Here is a 23,378-nt window from a genome sequence, read left to right as displayed (position 1 = left end):
GAATTACTGCTAAATTGTGCTCTTCTACGCCATTTTTGCACTTTGGAACATAAGTGCTGGACTTCACGTTTATTAATATAATTTCATATTGTGGGTTTTGGCCTTTTATTCCAGCCTCAGAGAGGGTGTCTCTGTGTGTGTGTGTGTGTGTGTGTGTGTGTGTGTGTGTGTGTGTGTACCCCACGTGTATTGGGTCTTCATTCTGTCATTTTACATTTTAACTATCCCTCTTGTGATCCTGTCACCCACTGGCTTTACTTTGTAGCAGAAGTTGTGCTTTTGTGTCAAATGATCCTCCCTATTCCACCTTGGAAGGTGAGATGATCCTACTTTTAGGACAGATGAGGAAAGGGAGACTCAAAGAGGTTACGTAACGTTACCTAGAATCAACCAGCTGCTAGTGGCCGCTGGGACTTGAGCCCTGCGTGTCCCGCCGGCTGGCCATACTGCCTCTTTGAGGACTCTGGGTGCTGCTGTGGGTCACCTTCGTCTTTTTAGCTGCCCCACCCCCAGTGCCCAGTGGGGTCTGGTATATAATCGCTCTTCAGTACATATTTGATGAATGAATGAGAAGCATCCTTTTCCTGTCTTCCTCTGTGCTGCTAGCAAAAGCATTGGCTCAGGTTCCCATCACTTTCTGTTCATTTCTCTACCTTGTCCATGAAGATACCATGAGAGATTTTGTCAGCCGTCTTGCTAAAATCTATATTTGCTCTGCCATTATTTTCTTGACTGATCAGTCTAAAAATTGCTTTTAAAAAAGAAATGAGTCTAGCTTGACTATGATTTGTTTTTCACAAATGTGTGCTGTTCAAATGCTCATGGCCGATTGGTTTGTACCAGAATTTTTGTCTGAGGCTGACATCATGCTCACCTTCCTGTACTTTCTAAGAGTCCAGCCTCCCCCATCCACCATTTCTGAAAACTGAGACACGTGTCCACTCTGTCTTCTAGCGCATCTCCTGTGCCCCCATGGCTCACAGAAATCTCTGGCACATGTTTCTGCAAATTGTTTGTGTACGTGAAGGAGAGGAAATCTCAGCCTCATTTATAGAAACATGTTTTTAGAAGCTCTCACTACGTTTCCTTCTGCCGTGGGTGATTCTTTCTTGGCCATGTTTGTTCTACTCCCTTTCAGCTGAAAAGCCCTTTCTCTCAAAGAGCCCTTAGCTGCCTTGAGTGATGGATTCTGACCCTGGCTCACCAGGAGTTGGTTATCCATGGCAATAATCCTGGGTGGTGGTTTAATGACACTCCAGGTATTTCCACTTACCTCAGTAGGTGCTATTAACTCCTCTGAACATCTTCAAGGCTAGCTTAATTTTTAAAATTTAAAAACATTGAATATGAGGAGGAAGTTGCAGTTGATAAGCACAAGAGAATGAGAAACCCAACAAATCAAACCGAAATGAGGCCTTGCTATTACAATGGGCAGTCCCTAGCTTTCCCACCCCCTCTTCCCCACTCTCTTCCTCTTTCTGTGTGTGTGAGAGTGTGTGTGTGGGCAGGGAATGGAGAGGGGTGACTGAACACAGACTTTTCTTGGTTTTAGTATAACCTGATAGTGTGAAGTCCCATAATATTGTTGTACCTGAGGCTTGGGTTGAATCTGCCAAGGGTCCCCAACCCCTGGGCTGGGTACCAGTACCAGTCCACGGCTTGTTAGAAACCGGACCACCCAGCAGGTAGAGGAATGGCAGGCGAGAGAGCGTTACTGCCTGAGCCCCACCTCCCGTCAGATCAGCAGCAGCCTCAGAATCTCCTAGGAGCACGAACCTGGTCTAAACTGCACATGCCGAGGGGTCTAGGTTGCGTGCTCCTTATGAGAATCTAGTGCCCGATGAGCTGAGGTGGAGCAGTTTCATCTCAAAACCTTCCCCTCAACCCCTGGTCTGTGGGAAAATTGTCTTCCACAAAACTTGTCCCTGGTGCCAAAAAGGTTGGGGACTGCTGGAATAAGCCACTGATAATTCCACACTGCTTGGTGCTGTTAACCTCAATTGAGATCCATTTTCGAGTCATATCCATGTGTAGGGTTTTTCATATCAAATTGGAAAGACCTGGACTTCCCCAGAGGAACAGTGTTCTAGATTGTTTCACAGAGCCCCAAATAAATTCTGAAAGCTTCTTTTTTTTTTTTTTTTTTTTTGAGACCGAGTCTGGCTCTGCTGCCCAGGTTGGAGTGCTTTGGCACCATCTCTGCTCACTGCAGCCTCCATCTCCCAGGCTCAAGCAATTCTCATGCCTCAGCCTCCTAAGAAGCTGAGATTACAGGCATGTGCCACCACACCCAGCTAATTTTTGTAATTTAACTAGAGATGGAGGTTTTGCCATGTGGGCCAGGCTGGTCTCGAACTCCTAACCTCAAGTGATCCCCCCCCACCTTGGCCTCCCAAAATCCTGAGATTACAGATGTGAGCCACCGCGCCTGGCTCTGAAAGCTGTTTTTAAAATAGTGAATTAATCTTGTTCCTCCTGAGCACATAGTGTGACAACAATATTTCAGTAATAAATGTGGTAAATCTGTGTTTCTGGTATCCATGTACATCCGCATATAGGAGATAACTATATGCTTGCCCACACTGCTAACTGTATCTGTACTGGTCTCCCTTACCAAAAAGAAGATCCGTAAGTTCAGCCCAACACTCAGTCTTTCACCTAAGTTAAGCTGTGGTTCAGCTGAGTTGGACAAGTCCAGCAGCACCCCAGGGGCTCCATGCCTTTATCTCGTGGCACCCACTCATTCTGCATGGCAGGAAAAATGCAGCCCTGAAAGCACTAGTGGAAAATGCAGACTTTCTCACAGGTATATTAATGTTTTTGAAGATTGACATTTACAACGCATGACTTCGATGTACATAGCACCAGATAGTTGTGAGTTTTGACAAGCCGTGTGTTTCACTCTGCAGCAAGGACTTTTAAAACGGCTGTCCATTTGCTTGGTCATGTAGTGGTGGCTGCAGCTGTATGGCTGTGAATAGATGCATTCATGTTTGTAGTTACCATGATGATCTTTATGTTGGCACCAGCGTCAGTGAACTCATGTGCTTCTGATGAAAGATGAAGAAAGCTGAACGGTGCTGGGAAGTAGAAGAGAGGGAGGGAATGGACCCTGATTGACAGAGATGAGTTACGATAACTGCTAGACTACAGAGAGACATAATTAGTCATGCTATGTTGGTTTCAATAGATCTAACACCTGGTTGTTAAAAAGAGTAAATTGATTAATTGTTTTAAGGCAGCAGTGTTAGTGAGTTTCCCCAGTGTTTATGTTTCTTAATAGAGATTGGACATGAATATGGATTTACAGCCCCAGCTCCGGGGACCTTCAGTCCATCAGTAGGCAGTAGCAACCAACCCTGGAAATGCAGAGTAAACTGAATTTGTCCCCAGTTTAAAGAGGAAGTTACTTTGCTCTCACCGTCTCCACCTTGCCCTGACTTTGCCCTTGTGCATTCATCCGCAGCTCCTGCAGCAGGCCACCTCCTCCAGCAACCTGGGTGCGTTCAGCGGCATTCAACAAATGGCAGGTAAGTCAGGAAGCACGCCTCTCCTTTTGACTATGCCATTGTCAGAATTTGGGGTAGTTTCTGAGGGCTAAGACAAGAAGCAGGGAAAGAGAACCAAGAATGATGATCAGACCTGTTAGCTTTCTGTCTTTGGTGTTAACGTTGGAACCGCCCGCTCTGGAGTGTCTCTGTTACCTCTTAGGTTACCTACCCACCTTCACTGTGCGTGACAGCTATAGAATGAAGGGGCTGAGAAATCCTGCTTGGCATCTGTATCAACAAATGATTATATCAGCGACTCTCTAGTCATTTGTTGTTTTTATAAATAAAATTGATTACTGGGGGCTTTCCATCCAGATTCCTATATCTAGGGCAGCCAAATGATTGACAGCCCTCTAAAATTTTAATAATAGTCAATAAAAATGTTCTGACCTCCGTAATGAAAGCCAGGATTGCAGGCCTATCTTTGATGCGGTTTGCAGCCCCTTGATAATGACAGACAATTAACAGGGTGCCTTTTTACTGTAGTGCCCCAGTTGACAGAATCGTGCATCAGAAGCTTTTATGTGAAAGTAGAATCTTTGTTCTGGAAAAAATCAAAGTGTGACTGTATTTGAAAGCCAGCTCGTTGAAGGATTCCTTCTTCTAATGAGCTGCGCCAGTAGTAACTGAGGTGTGGTGATTAGCGAAAGGTCACTCCTGCCGTGCCACCTTCCGTGCCGATTTCCCTACCTAACACGGGGCCAGGGAAGGCAGCGAGCGCAATAAATCAGAACACAGGTGTCCATTAACCTGCCGTGAGGAACGGTCAGAGAGCCTTTTCCTTGTTTCATTCCAAAAAGGTGGGGGGAGAGGGCAAGGAGAAGAACAGGTTTTTGGCATATTAGAACCAAGTATGGTTTGTTTTAATCAAGGACACCCTGAATCAGTGCGATGAAACCTACATGTGCAGAATAAAGCGTTTTTTCTTTGTCATCATGAAAACTCCTTTTTTCCACATTTCTGTTTCTTTTTTTAAATATGTATCCTTGGGGTTTGTTTTTTTTTCTTGTTTCACTTCGAATGAATCTGGAAAAACTTTGGCGGGGGCTTCTCCCTGGGTGTGGTGTATGATTGGCAGCCCAGCCTTTGTGGCCCGAGGCTCCTGGAAGCTCATCAGCTGATGGTCTTCCTTGGCCTGCAATAAAAATACTGCTGAATTCCTCGTTGGGCTTTAAATCCATTGGCACTGCCACCTGGTTCCGTTGTAACATAGCTTTTGGATTATTAGAAATAACACATAACTTGAAATGATAGTTAAATCATTCAGCAGCATCTTTACGAATATGGTTTGGGAAGCTGGCCTTGGCGCTAAGAATCACATTGAATGGTTAATTTATTTTTAATTCTATGAAAGGAGCTGGAGAGAGAGAAGTGAAATATTCAGGGGATTTTCTGTGTTTTAAAAGAGAAAACCTGCTGATTGCAAGCCCTAAAATAAATGCTAAGATTTGTCACACTTTCAGGGGGGATTTGCTTTTCTCGCATAGTATGGACTTACCGGGATCTGAAATTAGGGGCTTTCCTTAGAGGTGGCCTCAGGCTTTCCTACTCCCACAGTTGAATTATGCAGAGAAGGTCACTGGGTCCTGAGGCTGCTGCCGAGCGTGGTGTCCTGGATGGACAGCGTGCCCTGTCATCTTTCATTAGGATGTGTGTGCCTGTGCCGCACCAGCCACAGGTCAGGATGCCAGCCCTGCACGCTCTGCATGCTCATTTGAAAACTGAGGGTATCTGGGAGTCACCTTACAAGGTGCCGAGGAGCAGATGGCTAATTTAAAGGCAATCTGTATATGCTCGGAGCCTCCCAAATTATCCATTTCTTGAATCCTCAATGTGTGAAATTCAGCACGCTAAGTCCGCACAGGCTAGGAAATCAAATGCTGGACAGGCCATTCCCTACCATCATCTGGAGTATTCAGAGTATTTGGAATATTCAGTCTTCAAGGTGTAGCTGTCGGGTTCTGTGAAGGATACCTTGCATTTATAGGGATCGTCAGGTCTCCTCTTCCTACGTATTTGAAGTATTATGGTTTGGAGTACTTTCTCCACCAATGAAGAAAAGTTTATATGGCCTCTCCTGCTGTCTTGTCTTGTCCCAAAAGTAGGGCTTAACTCTGTCCTTGCCATCAATCTGTGCCCATGTTATGGAGTGATCATGGTGAATGGGCGATAGAGGTTCCTTCCTAGGAGAAATTTTCCCAGCTCCCCCAAATGTGAGAGGGGCACCTCTCTCCCAGATTCCCCAGAGCCCTTTCCTCCCTTCCCTCTGCCCTCACCTCCCTGGATGCTTCAGGATACTCTGTGGATACTCTTCGGTGCTCCAGGAGAGCATGGCCTGGTAGCTGATAGACTCAGCTGTCACCCCTCTAAGAGCTGCTCACGAGTATCCTTGAGTGGATGAGTGAACAGACCCCTAACTCAACAGACATAAATCCCCAGTGGAGCTTAAGTTAAATGCCCGCTTTTTAAATTAAGATATATGACTTCAGCAATATATATAAACCAAAGGAACGTTAAACTAATGATAGTATCTTTACAAATGAGTCGTTGAGGATTTGGGATAGTTTGTATAATATCAAACATAACAAATACAATAGAAAGCATATGGTAGTGGGATTGAAGAAACCCGAGAGGTTATTTATCCCAAACACCACCTGATGTTACAATGCTTATTGAGTGATACTGTGTCCTACTTAGAGGGGGCACATAAAAAATTCACATGTAAATTTTCTGTATTACATTGACATGTATATAAAATGATCTCTGCATCTAAAATTCAAGCAGTCCAGCCTGGAATACTGTCACCAAAAGTGAAAACTGATTTTAGAAACAAATAATATTTTGTTGTGAACAAGTCTGAAAACATACTGATCTGTCCTTCAGGAGATGAGGTTTATAGCTAGAGTCTAAAATGCCACATTTATATGGGTAAAACATGTTCAGTTTCAGGAGAAAATAAAACCAAAAAAAAAGAGAAATTTTAGACGACTGGTTCCTAAGTAGATGCATCTATAAAATTGAATGAGATGTCAGCTATACTTTCTTTCCCAAAAAATCTTAACCGTTTTCCCCTCAAACTAAAAATAACTTCAAGTGTGCTTTACGGTTTTTATCAAAGAGAACCTTTATGAAATATGGAATTTAGGAGCAGAAAATGGATTAGGAACATACCTTTATAAACGGATGGCTTTTATATCTACTTTTTGTGCCTCCTTGCAGTTGGTTGGTTTTTATTTTCCCTCTTAAAACTTCTAATAAAAACTTGTCCATTTCTCTCTCAGTGGTGATACTTGTTCAGTGAATTTCAGAAATCTCAGAAACTTGGGGTCTGAGTTTGGGCTGAGAGCTTGGATTTTTCTTGAAAGAGAAAGGGAGTAAGAGAAAGTGTCTTCTCTGCCTTTAATTTGTTTATAACAACTGTCAACTCGAAAGAGCATGTAATAGAAAAACAAGGGGTAGTGCTTTACCATTTTGTTTTTAACAAAGCTCCCTTTATAAATCTTGCAGCTATCCTCATAGCAAGCTAAGGACGTGACTACCACTTTGTTTTACTACATTACAATCGGAAAAAGGGAAGATGAAAAGGTTAAATGAGTAATGTGAGACCACAGCACTCGTCAGTGACCTAACAAGGATTAGGATATAGAATTCCCAAATATCACAACAACCTGATGAAGTAGGGACTCTAAGTAGCCCATTGCACGGCCGGGCAACTGAGGCTTAGAGAGATTAGCAGACTTGTCCAAAGGTACTAAGCTAGTGAGCTTCGGGTCCAGCTCACTGATGCAAACCCAGGCTGGCAAACCGTGCTCTGTGTCTCAGCCCCTTGAGGTGTATTTCACGGCCCCCACGCTGTTAGGAAGCACTTCAGAGATGGTAACAGGAAAGCTGCCTCCCTTCATCCTGGAAAACATCTCAAGTTTATCACGAGTGAGTTTGTCTTTGTTAGGGGGGATTTTTTTTCTAGGATAAAGAATTGTTACTAAGCCAGTTCCAGAGGTTCTGAAGCTGTGGCGGAAGTGTCTTTTGATGAACAGGAGGAAACTGCTTCTTTTCAGTTCTGATTCTGAGTAAAGCAAGTAGTAATTCCCTTCCAGAATATCTGGTCTACGTTTTGAAGGTAACAATAAAATTGTAGAGTGCAAATATTTGCTTAAAACCATGAAGCAGCTCTCCATTTATCAACTTGAGATCTGTTCTCTTATAAGACTGTCTTGGTGTCTGGCACAAGTGGAGAGGAGGGAGACATTTGCAAAAACAATGTGTATCGGAGGTCTGAGAATCTCGAATTGGAGGCGCTCCCAGAGCGGTGAAGTGTGCTTGGTACATCCACAAAGACCCACACAGAACTTGGTCCTCCCCAAGCTGAGTCTCCAGCAGTCCGCACTGCAGACGCTTCCTGCGAATGTGCTAATAGGCCTTATGAGAACGTTCTATAACCACCCATCTGTCACTTTTTAACAGACCTGATTGGCAAGCACTTGTAACAACTGACATCTGTTCATGCTTATTGATATGCAGATTTATGGTAATTGCTATGAACAATAAGACACAAAATTACCTAAGGTGAACATTAAATTAAATTTTCATGCCCTTCTCCTTATAAATAATTTTTTTTTAATCTTAAGTTTCAAGTAGGCATATTGCACATCTGTTTGGTACATAATTTCTTCGTTTTGAGAAGGATTTTTTCCCCACGTATTGAATGAAAGTTGAATCCCTATATTCTCAACTTTCTTTGCCATCTTCTTAGCCCATTGTTAGAGTTCCTAAAACTTACTGAAATGTTTTGCATGCTCAGTCACCCGGATTATTGCCCCTGGTTCAAGAGGTGCCCATCTGAGCAGAGTGCTTCATGAAGTCAAATGCGGTTTTTCTTCTCGGAAAGGAACTGTTTACCAAGCGCATGCCCGTGCCTCTCCGTCTGGTGCCCTTTCAGGATGAGCGTGTGGGAAAAAGTGTGACTTGGGATGCAGACTGAGGAGGCGCCTGGGAGAGGGGCTGAGATGGGGAAAGGACAGGGCACCCACATACCTCAGAAAAGAGAGAGCGACAGAGGGGAACCAGAAAGAGGACTTCCAGATGAGCGGAAGTGAAGCCCGCTGTTAGTTCTGGGGAGGAATAAGGGGAGTTGCAGGAGAGGCCCCACGCCCACATCCAGGAGCAGGCCAGCGCCTGACACCTGTGCCTGAGAAGCCTGGTCCAGCTAAGAAGGGAGAGGGAACCTCTGTCCTCACGCAGGTGCCCTGGCTGGTGTCCGCACATCAGGCCAGTGCCTTTCCCCAAAACCGCTTCTCCCCCGCATAGGAGGGGAAGGCAGGCAGGTGAGATGTCCACGTTCCAGGTGATGGCGCTGTGGCTGTGGATCCATCTGTGGCGGGAGGAGCCAAGACATCAGCCACCGGGGGTGTGCCTCGTTGCCAGGGAAGGGCCCAGGAACTCTGGGGCCAAGACAGTCCCCACGCTCTTCTTGCCCCGGGTTATTACTGTGGTGTGACAGAGCATGAGATGGTCAGTAGCACCTAGAAGATCGGTAGGTGCGGGGATGTCCATGGGGCAGAATGGACAGAGGACACATGGGCCGTGGCCTCTGCCTGGCTGAGTGGACAGAGGCTGCTCTGGGTGTGGGAAACAGTGCCCTCACTGCCCTCCAGCCTCAGTCCTGGTTGGAGTGAGATGCCCAGGAGGCAGGGGAGGTCCTAGGGCTCTCAAGGGCTGCTCTCTAGGGCTTGCTGGCTCCAGCCTCCACTGGGTCCTTCCCCATTGTCACCTGTTCCCAGGAAGGTAGCTAAGAATGGAGGAGCTCAGGCTCGCCTGGCTGCTTCTGATGCTGGCGTGTGTGTGCATGCCTGCGTGCATGTGTGTCTGTGTGTGTGTGTGTGTGTGTGTGTGTGTGTTCAGAATGGGAGGAGGCACTGTCTCCTTCATCCTTCCTCTTCTCTGTGTCCTCACTCCTCAGCTCTCATTTCTTCCTGATGGCCCAAGTCACTGCCCCACCCCCAGGCTGTCATGCAGTGATTTTCCATTACCACTTGTATCTCTTTCAGATTGTCTGAAGAAGTCAGTTCTTCAACTTTTTAGGATCTGTCACCAAAAACGTTTTGCATGCACATCACACACATACTTTTTCATAAAATTTCAGAGAGTTTGCAGAGACCCTGAACCCTGTCAGGGACCTCTGCCTCAGAAGCACCAAGTTCAGGGGCCTGATGTGGGGTAGATGAAGAACATGACGAAGAGCACTGAGGCAGCAGCGGACGAGGGTCTGTCTGGTCACTGAAGCAGCTAGAGCCAGTGGTTTGTGATATCTGGGATTCTGGGGATGGATGCAGAAGGAAATCACATTAAGAAATTAGGCCTGGTGCGGCAGCTCACACTTGTAGTCCCAGCACTTTGGGAGGCAGAAGCAGGCAAAGATCACTTGAGCCCAGGAGTTCCAGACCAGCCTGGACAACATAGCAAAACCCCTTCTCTATAAAAGTTAGCTGGGTGTGGTGGCGAGCACCTGTAGTCCTAGCTACTCAGGAGGCTGAGGTGGGCGAATCGCTTGAGCCTGGGAGATGATGGCAGCAGTGAGCCATAATTTCACTCCAGCCCTGGTGACAGAGCAAGACCCTGTCTCAAAAAATATATATGTGTGTTCATTGCCAAACTGATTGAGAGAGCAAAACGTAGTTAAGTAGTTAGTGATTAACTGGTTAACCTAATTCTTAGTTACAAATGAAGACACGATAACAAGTTCATTCCCAGACCTCTGGCATTCAGGCGAGATGCATGAAATTCGTATTGGCCCCAGTGTTCTTGGACCCTGGGGCAGGGAGCGGCGCTGCATAGTGAAGCAACGCTAGACTGGAATCTGCGCCAGCTCTCACATCTGTTCATACTGTGGTGGGGCGAGCAAGGCCACTCCCAGCAGATACGGGGACCTGGGGGGTGGAGTTAACTTCTGGGCCTCTGTCACATTGCCTTTCGAAACCCTGTGCTGGACCAGCCCTTTCCTTCCTCTTCCTCCCTCCCTATCCCTCCCTCCCTATCCCTTCTAAACTTCTCTCAGATGCAAAGTTTAAGAAAGGAAATGGATACCAACGCACAGTAGAAGGAAGAGGAGGTCAGAACAGCTCCAGATGGGGACCAAGAGGGCAGAGGGCAGCTTGTGGGCAGGCCAGGCTGGCAGGAAGAGGACAGGCACCCAGGGAAGGGGCAGGGCTCTCTCCTTTCAGGGAGTGGCCCTTGGAGAATGGCTCATGGTGTTCTCACCTCTTCATGCCCGTTTCCTCTGTAACATGTACGAGAGTCACAGTGCCCACACCATGTGGATGTGTTAGGAACCCTAGTAGCAGGGCACAGGTAAGGCACTGAGGAGCTTGCCTGGCACACGCTTTGTTCTTGCTTCTGCTGTCATTGTCGTTTAGGACAGTATTATTGCAGTTATTAGTCTGAGAACTTCTTTTTTGAGCTTAACTCTGCACTAGGCATTGTTGTTTCAGCTTTCTGTGTGTTGACCCATTTAATCTCTTAATCCTCAAGAGGTGAGTTCTACTTCAGTCGCACTTTACAGTTGGAAACCCCAAGGTGCAAACAGGTAACTAGTTTGCTCCAGGGTAACAGGCTGCCAGTGAGGCAGAGCCAGCTTTCAGCCCGGGTCGTGTGAGAGCAGGGCCTGAGCTCTTCTTGACCAGCCTGCGCTGCCTTTGGGAGGTGGTGGTGATTGCTGCTATTGTCCCTGGTGTCACCAGTAGAGCTTGTGTTCCAAGAAACGTGAGGCCCTGCCTCACCTCTGGTGTACAAGCACTTAACTTCTTTTTTCTTTAAGAGATGGGGTCTCACTCTGTTGCCCAGGCTGGACTTGAACTCCTGGGCCCAAGCAATCCTTTAGCCTCAGCCTCCCAAGTAGTTGGAACTATAGGCACACACTACCACACCTGGCTTATGAGCACTTAGTTCTGAAAATAAGAGTTGGGAGGACCATGAAAGCCTCATGGGTCAGCACACAAGGACTAGGAGAGGGACAGGCTGGAAAGGATGACATCTCCTGCAGCTCCTCAGCTGGGCTGTGCTTTCCTATGCTTCTCTACTATCCCCATCAAATCAAAGACTTCAGGGAGGATTTCATTCTGAATCTGGGCCTATTTCAAGAAACTGATGAACTGGTGGGATTTCTTCCCCACTCCCTGACATCTCCCTGCTCTGATATCCAGCAATCTGCTTGGGTACATGGACTGTCATGTTTTCTACCTTATCCTCAGTGTGTTGCACAGGGTCTAGCCCATCATGGCCACTCAGTAATTACTGGATGGTTGGATGGATGGATGATGGGTAAATGGATGGATGGGTGAGTAGATGATGGGTGAGTGAGTGGGTGAATAATGGATGGATGGGTGTTGATGGATGGATGATGAATGGATAGGTGGGTGGATGATGGGTGGGTGGGTAGATGGATGGGTTAATAGATGATGGATGGGGGGTGAATGATAGATGGGTGGGTGGGTGGATGCATGGTTGATGGATGATGGGTGGATAATGGGTGGGTGGATGATGGATGGATGGGTGGGTCAAATATGTCCTGTAGGGGGATTCCCTGGCCTGAGCCTAGAATGGTGGCTCTGCTTGTCATTAATCAGTGCCAGATCATAGATGGATGTGGGGTAGATGATGAGTGGATGGGTGGATGGTGGGTGGATGATGGATAGAGTGGATAAGGGATGAGTGTGTGGTGGGTGGATGATGGATGGAGGGGTGGGTGGATGATGGATGACTGTGTGGTAGGTGGATGATGGATGAGTGTGTGGTGGGTGGATGAGGGATGAATGTGTGGTGGGTGGATGGATGAGTGTGTGGTGGGTGGATGATGGATGAGTGTGTGGTAGGTGGATGAGGGATGAGTGTGTGGTAAGTGGATGATGGATGAGTGTGTGGTGGGTGGATGATGGATGGATGGGTGGGAGCATGATGGACAGAGGGGTGGGTGGATGATGGATGGATGGTGGGTGAATGATGGATAGATAGATGGATGGGTGGGAGGATCCATACCACAGTGAGGGATGGATGGGTGTGCTGATGAAGGATGTGTGAGTGTGTAGATGATGGATGGGTGGATGATGGATGGATGGGTGAGAGGATAATGGATGCGTGGGAGGATGATGGATGGGTGGATGATGGGTGGATGGATGGACGGTGGATGGATGATGGATGGATGGGTAGAAGGATGATGGATGGGTGGGAGGGTGATGGATGGATGGATGGATGGATGGATGGATGGATAGTTGGGTAGATATGTGGGTGGATGGATGGATGGTGGTTGGATGGTGGGTGGATGATGGATGGATGGGTGGGAGAATAATGGATGGATGGGTGGATGATAGGTGGGTGGATGGATGGATAGTTGGGTAGATATGTGGGTGAATGGATGGATGGATGGTGGTTAGATGATGGATAGATGGGTGGGAGCATCTATCCCACAATGAAGGATGGATGAGTGTGTGGATGAGAGATGGATTGGTGTGTAGATGAGAGATGGATGGGTGTGTGGATGATGGATGGGTGGGAGGATAATGGATCTGTGGATGGATAATTAGGTGGATGGATGGATAGCTGGGTGGATATGCGGAATGATGGATGGATGGGTGGGTGAATGATGGATATCTGGATGGATGGATGGATGGATGGATGGGTGGATAGATGGACGAGCAAATATGGATCCGCCTCCTTGATTGGTTCTGACTAACTGTTCTTCTCTCCTTTTGTCCTCAAATCCCTCAGATGCTGGGGATCACAGTGTCCTCTCCTTTCCACTCTTCATCTCAGCTTCCTTGACTCATAGTTTTTCCTTTCCTTGCAGTCTGGCTGTTGAGCAGTGTTAGCTATGCCCCAGTATGGTACCTCAGAGACTCAGCCACTCCCCCTGGACTTTCCAGGCGGCAGCAGGGAAAGGCTTAGGAGAATGTCAGAAACTCTGTTGGGTGGTAAAGTGTGTGGAGGAGAAAGAAGAGGAGGACACCCAGGCCCTCAGCCCTGGATCCTAAAGGAGCGGGCAGTGGAGAGAACCTGAGTGCTGTCGGCTCAGTTCCAGGACCTTTAGTGAATGTCAGTGGGTGAGAGGAGGACTAAACATGGGCCCTAGTAAGTATTTGCACAGTGGATTAGTTAAGATTGAGAGGAAACAGCCAATATTTGATGCTGTTGTAAATACCAAAGAACTAATAAAGAATGGGGAAAACTAAAACCTTGGTTAGCTCTATACAGACAGTACTCCTTAGAGCAATTTATGTAAATGTCAAACTGTCTGTTACCATGTTTGTTTGTCTTACATAGATTTACTCATCACCTACTGTATATATTCGTGTGTGTGTGTGTGTGTGTGTGTGTGTGTGTGTCTCTACATGGACTTGAAAATGAGTAAGACATAATTTTTGTCCTAAAAAGAACTTGGTATCTGGTTGGGAGGGCAAGAAATACATATAAATAATGTCAACGTAGGGTATGATGAGAGCCACAAAAGAGTTATAAACAAACAGATAAAGAAATTTGCAGCTAACAGAGAAAGTGTGTGCATTAAATGTAAACCCTGTCTCCTTAGGAGGAGGCTATGGGATGGGGCAGAAGGCTCTGCCAAGGCCCAGGAGGGTCTCCTCCGTGGCTGTGAGGCCTTGGCCAGGGACCTGATGTCTCTGACCCAAGTGGGCCAGCTGAGCCAGGCCATCAACACAGCTCCATCACTGAGGCTCCTACCTGGGAGGGTCATATATGTCCTGGAGGAGTACCCACTGGCCTGAGCCTAGAATGGTGGCTCTGCCTGTCATTAATTGGTGCCAGATGCATATTGTAGGTTTTGATTTTGGTGCTAAGCTCTGTTCTTGTGTGCTCAGCCATATGTTGGTGGTGTGGTCTGGTCATGGTTCATGTTAGAGGAAGCACGCATCATGAGAGAGCCCAGAGGGCATGGACAGACCTGCGTGAACGTACCTCACTCCTTGCAAGACCTCACACAGCCTTGGTGCTCCCTCACACTCAAGTCAAACATGCATTCATGTGTTTGTAGGAAACAGATCCCCTTGCTGGGGCCATGTTGGTCTGCAGTAGGGCCAGGCAACTTGCATATTTCCTCCATTTTCCTAAAGTAAAACTGAAAAATGAGACCAGGGCCTCTCAACACCCACGTTCTCATGAATATGGCACTGTGTGACCCTTGATGAGAGAAAACCAGAGAGTGCTTTCTTTTGATTGTGTTCACTTGATAAAGCAGGATTGCCAGAAGTCTGCCCTTTTCTTGCAGAAATTCACAGGATTACACAAATACTTCTGTCCCACTTTCAAGCATCCCTGTGAAATAAGTAGGTTTTGAAAAGCAGGTGCTTGGCTTTCAACCTAAGCCAAAAGGTCTGGATGTCTCCTGGAAGAAGATAGAGTATCACTTTGGACAAAATGCAAATCCATTTAGCAACCAAGACAGGAGGAACTTTTTTCTAAGTGGAAATGCGCCCTGGTTGAGGAGGCCAGGGCAGAAGAGCAGAAGAGTGCTGTCTAGAGCACTCAGCAGCCAGGCACTGAGCTGCGTCCATGGCTGGGGGCTTACACGTGTATGTTGCTAGAACATTCTCTCATCCCTCCACCAACGCCCCTATACACACATTACGGAAGCAGCTCTCAGGGCACTCTCCCTAAAGAAGACTACATTTGCTCTATAGATACTGATTAAGTATCTGGACTTAAGACCAGCGAAGAAGGTAAAATGAAGCTGAAGTCCACCATCTTTCTATCTTCAGTTCCCCTGTGTAGGGAGAGAACCATTGTTTCATGCTTCTCACATGTGCAGTCTTCCGGTGAAGTGAATCACAGAAACATAATTTGACCATTCAGAGAACCTTTGGACTGAGAGATGGAAGCGGGCTACAGGGAGAAAAGATAAACTAACTATCCAGTGTAGACACCAGGGCTGAGCCCACCCCTAGATTGTTGCCCCAAATCTCTCGGCTAATCCCCACTCTATGTTCATGCTAATTTTCATTTCTTTTTTTTTCATAATTTTCATGAGTCACACATTTATTCTAAAGTCCCTCTTTAAAATATAAATGCCTTTAAAAGGTAAATACAAATATTTTACAAATAAAACTATTAAGGTGCAGCCATTTCTATTCAGTCATTCTTGTATTCATCAAATATGAAATTTGAACTCCCTATGGACACATTTAAGGGTTCACACTTAAATCCGGAGAGGGAAGTTCAGTGGCAATAGCAGTAACAAAAATAAAAGGTGACATTCATTGAGCACTTACGTTGTGCCAAAGTAATTTGCTGTCATCATCCTATTTAATCTGCACAACAACCCTTCGAGGTGGGGTTCAGTTAATGCTGCCGCTCACTATCAAGAAATAGATTAACAGGCTTAGAACCCATACCAGCTCAGCTTCCAGTAAAATGTAGTTTCTTCTGGAATACCTCGTTTTGAGGGATTGAGTTTACCTTGAAGCCCTTCCTCCAGCTGCTCTCACCATGTCTTGGCAGCTATGTCATAGAAGTTGCCAGTCCACAAGGCTACTCTGGCCAGTCAGCACCGAAATCTCTCCTCTTTTCCACTTATCTCTACAGCATGGCAGGAAGGCCGTGGGCTGAGAATACTGGTTAGCAAGGGAGAAGTGCAGGCTCTGCCAGGGAAAACTACGGGGCGGGATTCAGGAGCCCTTTCTTCGTATGCGGTCTCTAGGAAGAGTGGTTGCATCAAAGAGAACTGAAAGAGCGGTGGCCGTGGAGGAGACGGCTGGAGAGCCCGGCTCCCACCCAAGCAGGTGACCTTGCACAGGGTCATCTGCTCTCATCATGTGTCCTGACGATTGGATGAGCCCGCTCTTGTTTGGAAACTGTAGAAGTGCGAGGCCTCTTGCTAAAAGTAGCTTTCTCTTCCCTCCACAGGCATGAATGCTTTACAGTTGCAGAACCTGGCGACGCTGGCTGCTGCTGCAGCTGCGGCCCAGACCTCAGCCACCAGCACCAATGCAAACCCTCTCTCTACCACGAGCAGTGCCCTGGGAGCCCTCACAAGTCCCGGTGAGTGTGGTGGGTGCTCTTCCCTTGCAGGTGATGCAGCAGGAGTGGCAGGTAGGTTTCCTGTGCCTCCAGGTGCAAAGGGTGAGGCTAGACGTGTCCTGGAGCTGGGATGCTACACTGGGCTGCTTTATGTCATTGGGTTATTTCATTTTTAAAAATGATCAAAGTTCAAATTTGTCTTTTATTTTCCATGGATAATATGAGAAAAAGTTTTCAGCGAGAATCCACTGTGCAAGCCGTTCTCACACATTTACTCTGTTTTAAACACTAACTAGTCCATTCAACACTAGTTAAGTTGTTACCACTATGAAGAGCCTCCGTCTCTTAGTCTTTCTTTGTTCTGTCCTTTTTCAAAAAAGCAATGTAAGAATTCTCTTTCAAAATTCCTAATCATTCCCATGTTACATTTCACACCAACTCCATCCATCACATTTGATTTTAAAATCCACGGTCCAGTAAGGAACATCTTTGCTCATTTCTGGTCAGGTTCTGGGGTGTGTCATTCAAAGTCTTTTTTTCTTCACAAATTGTGTTGCCTTATTCAAAAGCAGATGCCAGTTGTCTTTTCATACAAGCCAGATAGAATGTGGTTGCTTAGATACCGTGATTTGAGTTTGTTTTTTTTTAATTTAAAAAAGTCGAATGTTTCACTGGTTTTCCTTCTCTGAGTTTTCCAGACCTCAATAGATGATCTCACCTCCTTTTCTGTTACATGAAGGAGATGGCCTGAACAGTCTCCAAGCTTCCCTCTAACTTTCAAAATCCCATGACCCCCTATCAGCTGTGCCCCAAAGATTAGCTAAGTGTTGGAAAAACTTTAATGAAAAAATATTATGTGTGTTTTCAGGAAACACACATCAAAAGCTACAGCCCACTCCACAATAGCTGTTTTAGGGCTTTTGACTTGAGGGAGGAATGAGGCACGTTCCTAGAGCTGGCAGTTCTCGAAAGAGCAGTTGCCCTTTGTCTCTGCATAAAACATTGTGTATCTAAGACATTTCACCTGGGGGATTGTTTCAAGGGAGAAGTCTGAGAGATGTTTAGGAGAAGCTGGTGGATTTCCCTGTAATGTGCTGAAATCGCATGGCAGGTGTATTGACTTCACTGTGTACAGTGTCTTCAAAAACATACTGTTACTATATGAGGGCCTCATCTAATATAATAAACACTATTCCTGAAAAGTCAACTTTGTCACCCTTAATTTCAGGAAATTAAGTGATAGCTTCAGTGCAACACATCAACTTATTTAAGTAAATCCTGTAATGATCCCTTTTGAGAAATAAACATTTTTAACGTGATAGATTTCCCCTTCATAAAAATAAGTCATTAAAAAAAAATGAAAATTCGACCCTCCCAACTTAGATTTCATAAATCAGGTTAAAATGTATTTTCTTAGGTGGGATTTTTTTCTCCCCTGTGAGCACTTTGATTACCCCAAAATAGCACGGAGTATTGTGAATGCATTTTGGTGCATCTTCAGTCTGAAGGAGGCTTGACAGTTTAAGAAGCCAAATGCAGAAGCAGCTGTCGGCTGATCAATGTAGCTAATATAACTCAAAAATCATATCCCGGAAGTGCTTTGTGGTGTGAGCAGGACAGACGCGCTGCCTACCTTCGGGAGTCCTTCAGTCCATCAGGGACTTGGACAAGAAGCAAAGCAATGAGTGACAGATCTGTGACAGAATCCCACTGAAAAAGGGGGAAGGGGACTGGAGGAGGTGACCTTTGAGCAGAGACCTGAGTTCCGTGATGGAAGCCATGGCGCATGTTGAGGCAGAGGACAGAGCCAGTGGGCGGGGGAGAGCGGAGTGGGGGCTCCGTGGTGGACCGCGTCCGTTCCAGCCCACGTCGGGAGGTGTGTGAGCTTGTTGCAACATTCTTAAAACGTGGGCTACTCGAGATAGTGCCACTGCACTCCAGCCTGGGCGACGAGCGAGACTCCGTCGAAAAAAAAACGTGGGCTACTCAGACGGCCTAGGGCGATGGCCTAGGTGTTGGTCGGAAAGGAATTTTAAACGTATGTGACTGTTTTCAATTTTTTCCTGAGACTGCAGTGAAGGAATATGTGTTGTGGGATGAGCCTTGCTCCCTGCTGGAGTCAAAACCACACCAGTGCAGCGTCCGTGCCTTGACTGCTCTGGAAGAGGCTTCCTGCCCTTCAGAACGCGCCGCTCGCTTAGGTGTCACTGAGAGCGATTTTTCTCTTCTCTACTGAGGAATGCTTTGCATAATAACTGAAAGTATTTTATTAGAATCCTGAAGCGTAGCAGCAGCAATGATTGAAATCTGCAATTCAATTATTTTTCTTAAGTGTAACTAAAAAATCTGGTGTTTAGGTGAAAGTAAATTATTTGTCTAATTTCCATCAGGGACTTCTTGAAAGTCACAGAAAATGTGGTTAGTAGAATTCATGAATCTCCACTTCATCAGGGCAATTTCCTAGAAGATAAAAGGGGTCGAAAGCCATTCCCAAGGCAATTGCCATTATGTGCTTTTTAAATAATAATAGACTGGGCACACTATTTGGACCATGAGCCAGTTCACTCGCCCCGTGAGTTGAAGGGAAGCCTCATCCCATCTCTCCTCCACAGGCCTGGGGTTTACCCTGTTTTTAAGCGTGTCTCTTAGCTTCAGATAAATTCATCTGGAAAGCAAAGGGACAATTCAATCCCCCAAACTATTAATTTTTTTAATAATTGTAAATTTATCATTTCAATTTTGCATACCCAGGAAAAGTCTCCCTACAGCATTATTATAAATGATTTTAAAGAGTCTTGGCTTTAAAACATGAAAGATTAAGCTTTAATTTTTGTTAAAAAAATCCCCTTAGGCAATAAATAGGTTCCTTTGTCTCATGGCCTTGAAATAAAAATTAAAATAGTTTAAATTGCCCATGGTTAAAATAAGTGTTTCATGCAATTATCAGATGGTAGTGAATAAAATTAGAAATTAAATCATGAAAGAATAAAAACCAGGTAAGTGCATATTACGCCTTTTATGAGTTTCTCACGGGTCTTTTGAAGCCTAATTTAATCATGTTTCTTGTCTTTTATTTTGATATGATAATTTTTCCTTTGTTTACCCCAGTCTCCTATTTAGTTAATTAATTCTTGGGTCATTTATTGTTACCCAGTTTTTAACCTGTTTTTGAGGACTATGTCTCTGTTTATGTAAGAGGCAAATTGTCTAGAAGGGGCGTAGCTAGGTATTAAAGAAGATAATGTTTGTCTTCCATTCACCTTGCAGATGAGTTGGTTTTGTCTGGTAATTTTGAGAGCTTGAAGAGACTGTTACTGTTCCCACACATGAATATTTTTTGGTCTAAAATATATTGCATTCACGTACCGTGTTATTCCGCTGAACTTCTGTCTTTTTCTTTTAAAGAAAAGGATGCTTTAAAATTCTCCAAATGCTTCTTTAAGTGCAGACTTGACGAAGTACACATTCCAGGATCGTAGACTGGTTCTTCCCATAGTACAAGGCATTCTAAAATGCTAGGAAGCATTTTTTCATTCCCACCATTGGCTCTTCAAACGGCTCTTCAAAGTGGCTTATCACTTTGAATTCTGGGTGGTATTTTCCCCATCTTCAAGGTGTCCCCAGCTTCCTTGAAGACTGTGACAAACACAAAGCTTCAAGGAAATGGTGACACTTCCTCTTTGACTATCTGAGGGTAACAGCGATTGGAGGTGTTTGGACGTCGTTCAGGCATTCCCTGCCCGCCTCACATAGTCATGACTGATGGACGGTGACTGTTGTTCTTGCACACCTGTGTCACCAAAGCAGCTGAATGAGCAGTGGGAAATGAGAATTCACCCTTGAAGTTATCCTGTGGCCTTTCCATTGACAGGAGGCTTTGTCGCCACCTTCAATATATGTCTGCATTTGCATCAGAGGAGAACTTGCATTAGGCAAAGAGGTGTGATGCATAAGCTGGTTTAACCCACATTTCTGAGCCTTCTAGTTCATGCAGGGCAAATACATAAAAATGAGTTGGGGCCTGCACTGCCCCCTCCAAGTGGTGACATGCACAAGATGGGAAAGAGTGGGGGCAGGAGAGAGGGACAGACAGGTGGACAAAGAGTCTGTCTCCCCAAGACTACTGCAGTGGTCCCACAACCTCAGAGTCGAGAACTAAACTTGCCCCACAGACCTGCCCTTCTTGCTGCCTGCCCCACCTGCTGCCTGCCCCACCCTGCTAAATGGATTGTCCCAGTGGCTGATATGCCTTGGTCGCTGATCTTTGCACCTGGCCCCTGGCTCAGCTGCGTGCCTCATCAGCCCGCCTCATCAGCCCCTCAGTTCTCCCTGTGAAGCATCTTTTCCCTCCCAAGCAACAGGAGCCTGGAAGAGACCCTCATCTTCTCTCCCCTTGTACTATTGGAACAGCCTCCAACTCGGCCCCTTCCCTCTGTCTGTGTTGCACGCTGTTGGCAACTGTGGTCTAGACTGGAGTGAAACAAACTCCTGAGTGTGGCATTCAGGGTCCACCTGGACCACCTCCGCCCTTCCGTCCAGAATCCAGCCAGCACACGCTCGCCCAGATCAGGCCACCCCCCATACCCCAGCCACGCCGTCGGCCTTTACACCGTTACACCGTTATTCTTGCAGGCTTCTCTACCTAGAACATCTCTCCCATTTCCTCCCACAAAAATCTAATACGTCACTAATTTGTTGCAGTGCCCGTTCTTGAGAAGAATAGTGTGGGTGGGTATAAAAGTGTTTCTAATGTACATTATAAAAAGTATAGTTTATGCTGCTTCTGTAATTTAAACCATAATAAGATTTTTGGCGGTAATTAGTAAAAACTGTTTTCAGTAACCTACTACTTTTATGAATCAATGCAAATGCTAGCTCTACCATGAAGCCTTCTAGTTAGGATTGATCACTTGCGCATCGTATTGCTGAATAAGTACCTAGCTCATTTTAGACCTGGGGCAGTGCAGAGGTTCCTGAGGAGCTGTCGGGCTCCTTGAGGCCAGGGGTGGAGAGGGCTGGAGTGTCAGTGCTGGCCAGGCGTTCTGCAGATGCCGCCCCTCCCCTGTGCTCCCAGGGGCACACTCGGCCTCCCTCCACCAACACTGACCCTGTTGTCTGCAGGACGGTGATGTGGGCACTCGCTTTGTGTCTCGCCCTCTAGCCAGTGAGTTCTTTTAAAGTAGGGATGGTGTGTTATTGACTCATAATTCCCCCTTGCATCTGGAACAGCACATCAGACACAGGCCCTCAAGTGTTTTTTGTTTTTTGTTTTTTTAATTCAGTGGAATAGCGAAGCAAAAATTGTCAAAGATAAATGTTTAAGGGCCATCTGTTCAGTCTAGTACAGCACACACATCTCTAAGGAGGTAGCTGAGTCCCTCACGGTGACGTTGGCAGGGTCAGCGCACCCACCCAATTCACCTGTAAGGCGTGCCTCTGCCTGGATTCCTCAAGAACCAAACCTGCAATTTGGTTTCACCTTACAGGTGAATACTCAGGTCCAACAGGTTTCTGAAGAGTAAATCAGTATTAACTTACACCAAAACAATCATATGAAGCAGTCTTTTTATTACAGGAGCAGCTTATTTTACAAATAGTGGCTTTCAAAATGTTCTGATGTCATGATATAGAATAAGTACGAGTCTGGTATCAGAGAAGGGCATTTCATCTTCAGAAGAACCACCTACTCTAATGTGTGCTTTTGAAAGATAACATCACGGCAGATCATCCCCAGAAAGTGTCCATTAACTCTGTGTGCACTGCTAACTCCACATAGTCTTCCGGTGCCTGCCCACACTGCTTATATAAGCAAGGCCCCATTTAGCTTTTCAGAGTATTTTTTACTTATACCACACTTACAAAATACAGGGCGTTTTATAAGTGCAGGGGACCAGTTATTCCTGTGAAGATGGCCTGAGCCTTTACCGTCCTCTTTTTCTGCTTACACCCATCTTTTGTCGTTGTTTATTCTTAGGAGAAAGAAGGAAATCTCAAGGCAGACCATTCTTCCCTCCACTAGTGGCTAAGTGTCTCAATCAGGCAGAGTCAAGCCAGTTGGTAAAATGGGCTGTTCATGTGTGGGTTTCAGTCTGTCAAACGGCCAGGCGCGGTGGCTCACGCCTGTAATCCTAACACTTTGGGAGGCCAAGGTGGGTGGATCACGAGGTCAGGAGTTCAAGACCAGCCCGGGCAAGACGGTGAACCCCAGTCTCAACTAAAACTACAGAAATCAGCCAGGTGCAGTGGCAGGTGCCTGTAATCCCAGCTACTCGGGAGGCTGAGGCAGGAGAATCACTTGAACCCGGGCGGCAGAGGCTGCAGTGACCAAGATTGCACCACTGCAGTCCAGCCTGGGCAACAGAGTGAGACTCTTTCTCAACAACAACAAAAAAAATCTGTCAAATGTCTTTTTATTTTTTATTTTAGCTTTCCTATGGTGCTGACAGTCTAACTTCTTTACACTCTTATTGCTGCAGTAGAAAGAGCACTGACCTCCCAGTCTTGGCTCATTTCCTGCAAGTTTCAACATTTTACACTGCTTTTCTGAAAATTGTCTTGCTCTTGACATTATGGGGCTCACTTTATTTTCATTAATGTTAATGGAGTCACACATTACATAACATGTCCCATAAATAAAATGACTCTGTAGTGATTGTCACCTCTTGATAGATTTTTTTTTCATTCATTCAACAAATATGTATCAAGCATCTGTGTGCCTGGGACTGTTCCAGCACTGGAGACACATCAGTAGACAAAGCTGATGAAGATTCCTGCCCTTATGTCCTTTCTCTTCCAGCATCAGCTTTT

The 23,378-nt window shown here is 45.9% G+C and overlaps 1 protein-coding gene across 24 annotated transcripts in view; it reads left to right on the top strand.

Annotated features, from left to right (window-relative positions):
* Positions 1 to 23,378, top strand: part of CELF2 (CUGBP Elav-like family member 2) — an 867,108-nt gene that overhangs the window by 802,873 nt on the left and 40,857 nt on the right. For all 24 annotated transcript variants that reach the window (XM_030819314.1, XM_030819310.1, XM_030819322.1 and 21 more), the window contains 2 exons: positions 3,467 to 3,530; positions 16,458 to 16,592. In XM_030819314.1, the coding sequence (XP_030675174.1) occupies positions 3,467 to 3,530; positions 16,458 to 16,592 (199 nt within the window). The remainder of the gene's footprint in view (positions 1 to 3,466; positions 3,531 to 16,457; positions 16,593 to 23,378) is intronic.

Source organism: Nomascus leucogenys, chromosome 9 (genome assembly GCF_006542625.1).
Source record: "Nomascus leucogenys isolate Asia chromosome 9, Asia_NLE_v1, whole genome shotgun sequence".
In the NCBI taxonomy this organism is placed as follows: Eukaryota; Metazoa; Chordata; class Mammalia; order Primates; family Hylobatidae; genus Nomascus; species Nomascus leucogenys.
The sequence above is the reverse complement of the archived record's forward strand: the minus strand, read 5'-3'. Positions and strand labels throughout refer to the sequence as shown.